The sequence below is a fragment of the Brassica oleracea genome, chromosome C6, assembly GCF_000695525.1.
Source record: "Brassica oleracea var. oleracea cultivar TO1000 chromosome C6, BOL, whole genome shotgun sequence".
NCBI lineage: Eukaryota > Viridiplantae > Streptophyta > Magnoliopsida > Brassicales > Brassicaceae > Brassica > Brassica oleracea.
The window spans coordinates 27708656-27712602 of record NC_027753.1 but is presented as its reverse complement, the minus strand read 5'-3'; the positions used below and the strand labels follow the sequence as shown (position 1 = coordinate 27712602).

The following is a 3947-nucleotide window of genomic DNA, read 5'->3' as shown; positions in this document are numbered from 1 at the left end:
TTTTTGTAAGAGCGATCATTAATTTATAAATCTTCTTATGCTTCATATTTTTTAAAAGTAAACATAAAGGACTTCGACTATGAATCTTTTAAATCTCTTGGTTTGTACGTATTAAACATGTCTTAATATGGTTATGATTATTCGAAGATAGTATAGTTAATATTATATGTCCCTAGCGAATATACACAATTGATTTTGGACCTACTTTTTTCCAATCGAATCTAAAGCTGCCACGTATTAAACATGTCTTAATATGGTTTTTTTTTAATTATTACAAACTTAAAGTTATATATTTTCAAATTTTCCTCAATTAATATATAGAGGATGTTTGTTCATTAAATGATTTTAATATTTTGCAACACTACAATTTTTATCCATTGTTAAATGACTAATAAAAATATTGGTCTCTTAAATGTATCATTATTGTAAAAGAGTCAACATATTACACCTCATTTTAATTATTTTTAAGACTTCATATGCACAAAAGAAAATTAAATTTTGCGGCTGACACAAATCACCAAAACCAAATATGCAACATCGATTGTATAATTACGAAAGGTGATTAGGTTTTCTGCTCTCGATTTGTTTACTATTGACTCTCCATAAGTTATTTCATTTTTTACTTCTATAAAATTGTGTTTCCGTTCTCGTCTCTATTTCATTGATATGAATTTAGTTCTTTTTTTTAACTTCTTCTATGAATTCTATGAATTACATTAATGTCAATTTAAAAAAATGGACGTCTGTAAAAATTAGTTTCACTCCGGATACATATCTAAGAATCAAAATTTTGAAGAAAATCACCGGCAAATTCTATTAATAGGTTAGTGTTCAAATCTAGTATATATCAAGCTGTTATGGAATATAAGTGCAGACTCGAAATATAAATGTATGTCTAGTATATATTCACCAGTTCCATCTAAAAATCATCTAACTCTAGAACAACAAAACAAATTACTTATTTTATTAGCCTACTATGCTTTTGAGGTTTAGTTACTTAAGAGTATACAAATAAAAAATACATATAATATTTTACCATTCTAGCATATGTAAACTATGTATAAACTAAGAACTGTTTGATTTATCAAAAGATAAACCAGAAAACTTATAATAAATAGTCCAAATCTCTCATTATTACAAAGACCTCCGGTTAATGTAGTCAAATGTAATATGGCGACTTCTTGGTTGGATCATGATCAGTACTTTGGCGCTTCTTGGTTGGTGTGTGATTCGCAAGGTCTACCTATATTTCATAGTAGGAGAGCCTTTGCACCTATAAGATCATCACTGGAAGCTAGTTTGACTTCTCTCATGTGGGTTGTTGAAGCTTTGCAGGACTTGCGTGTTGGGAAAGTTGTGGTGGAACTCTCCTCTGCAATGGTATGGAAAGCTATCTCCTCACCCCATAATATTCCTCACTTAGCGTTCGAGATATCAATAATTATTCGATCCTCGTACCAGTTTGATCAGTGTCACATTGAGATGGTTTATGAGGATACTAATAATATCGCAGTTGAGATCGCTACAAGCGTTACAAAGGATCGTCGCTATAAGTCTTATATAGCTAATGGTGGTTCTAGATGAATGTCTTCGTCTATCAGGTTCCAGGCTGGGGGTGGAGGCCAGGTTTCATAATCTCCCTTACTCTTCAAGTTGATGAAGTGAATAGTAGTGGGGTGACTATCTCTATCTATCCTTGTCATGAAGGTTGTTGCTTTGGCATCTACCGATGCTTTTATTTCAGTTTATGCTGTATTGGTTTTACATTCTTATTTGGTTGGGTACTTTTTGTCAAGACTTTATCTTGTCATTCTTGAATAAAAGTATTCATTGACAAAAAAATAATAACTAATGTGATAGTTAGTTTAATACTAAAAAAATATAGTCTATGTTTATATGTACGAACTTATTTTTTCTAAGAATGAGACGTGGCTACGGAAAAACTCGAAGATTAATCGGCCTTAATTAATTTTTTCTAATAAATAGGAGATTTTTTTTTTCCTTCAAAATTGGCCCTAATTAATCGGCCCTAGGTCTTGATTAATAACTTAGACGAATGTGGTTTTCTTAACTGACCCAATGGGCTTTTTAAAAATCAGACCCGTTTACTCATTCACTTCGTCTCCTTCTCGTTTCTCTCTCAACTCTCGAGCACTGGAGATCTCAGATTCGTCGCCGTTGCATAATCGGTTTGTTCATCTCTCTCTTCGTTTATTTCCTTTGACTCTATAGGGATCTAATTGAACTCTTGAGCAGTCAGTAGTCGATAATCTCCGATTTGGAGATCTATAAAAAGTTGCATGATATAAAAAGTTTAATCTTTTCGCAAATTTTGGAAATGAAATTGATTTTTTTTCTTTCTCTGGATTATGTCAAGAGTAAATGGATCAAGAGGCAGCTGAAACTGCGAGGGAGTCGCTGGAGCTTGTGTTTCGGATGTCGAACATCTTGGACACTGGTCTCGATCGACATACCTTGTCTGTTCTTATAGCTCTCTGCGATCTTGGTCTTAACCCTGAGGCTCTAGCTGCTGTTGTCAAGGAGCTCCGGCAGGAATCTGGCAGAAGCTTAAGATAATAATTTAAATCCTTTGGAAGATGTATCAATACTAAAAAACATCTGCGATCGATTTCTTTTTTTTTTCTGTATGTTTCGGTTTCATTCTGCCATTAACTATCGAGTGGTTCTTGAGATATATTATAGTCTTATCGAGTGTTCTTGAGCTGTAGTCTTATAAAAAAATATGAACACTATCACACACTTACGGCTTACCCAAAGGCTACCTACTACTACTACTACACACACCTTAACTCAATGCTTTTGAGGGGACTTCCTTGAATCACAAAGCTACCCTCCCATGTTCTTGATTTCTTTCTTGTGTCACCACTAGTTGCCTATTACACATTTCTCATGTTTTATTAATCAAATTTCAATAGGTGACTGGTGTGATAAATGGTATCCGAATGAATTAGTAGACCGAAGGAATAGAGGGAGAGAAAAAATAGTAATAACTTGTTCTGAATGGTTATTTTTTCAGACAAGTAAATTAAACGTAAAACTTTGATTTATACTCTGAATGGTTAAAAAACAACTGCATCATGTTGTCAAAACATGAAAAATGTAAACAACTATAATACCATTCAGCTAAAAAAAAAAAACTCTTTTTGAAATTTCACACATTCCTAACAATGATCTACAGATACACATATATAGGGAAAAGTGCCAATTTCGACTCCAACAATTTCAGTCGTGCCAAATACGACCCGAACAATTGATCAGTGCCAAATACAACCTCAACTCAATTATAATTAAAAAAACTACCCGAACTTCTTAACACGTGCCTAAATATACATTGACTCTAACAGAAGTTAGTCAACCGTTAACAAGATAAAACGACGTCGTTTTGATATACGTGGAAAAGTGCCAATTTCGACCCCAACACTCTCAGTCGTGCCAAATAGGACCCGAACAAATGGTCAGTGCCAAAACCGACCTCAATTTAATTATAATTTAAGAAAAACTACATGAACTTCTTAAAACGTTCATAAATCTACTTTGACTCTAACAGAAGTTAGTCAACCGTTAACAAGATAAGACGACACCGTTTTGATATATATATATATATATATATATATATATATATATATATAGTTTTTTTAAAATATGTTCATTCCGGAACTCAAACTGTGTTGCGATACCTTTTTAAATGGGCACACTAGCAACTAGATAAAAGTAATTTTTTGAAATACTATTACAAATTTGAAATTATATAAACTACTATTATTCTTCATCTTATCCAATTTAAAATTTTGGTGACAATTGTTTCTGATTTATATAAATAAATTAACATGTTTTTATTTATCATATATTTAATAAACTTATATCTTACTAAAATATAAATAATAAAATATTTATTATTATACGATCTTAAATATACTTAAAACTTT

At 31.9% G+C, this 3947-nt stretch overlaps 2 protein-coding genes across 2 annotated transcripts; both read left to right on the top strand.

Moving 5' to 3' along the window:
• The first annotated feature begins 1170 nt into the window (after positions 1–1170).
• Positions 1171–1584, top strand: LOC106297893. The gene has a single exon (XM_013734036.1). The coding sequence runs from the start codon at positions 1171–1173 to the stop codon at positions 1582–1584; it is 414 nt and encodes a 137-aa protein (XP_013589490.1).
• Positions 1585–2377: 793 nt separating this feature from the next.
• On the top strand, positions 2378–2722 carry LOC106299006 (mitotic-spindle organizing protein 1B). Its single transcript, XM_013735134.1, has one exon. The coding sequence runs from the start codon at positions 2383–2385 to the stop codon at positions 2575–2577; it is 195 nt and encodes a 64-aa protein (XP_013590588.1). The 5' UTR covers positions 2378–2382; the 3' UTR covers positions 2578–2722.
• Positions 2723–3947: the final 1225 nt, after the last annotated feature.

What these genes read in the sequence shown, in the direction of transcription:
- LOC106297893 (XM_013734036.1), top strand. Translation starts at nt 1,171, where the DNA reads ATGGCGACTTCTTGGTTGGATCATGATCAGTACTTTGGCGCTTCTTGG.
- LOC106299006 (XM_013735134.1), top strand. Translation starts at nt 2,383, where the DNA reads ATGGATCAAGAGGCAGCTGAAACTGCGAGGGAGTCGCTGGAGCTTGTG.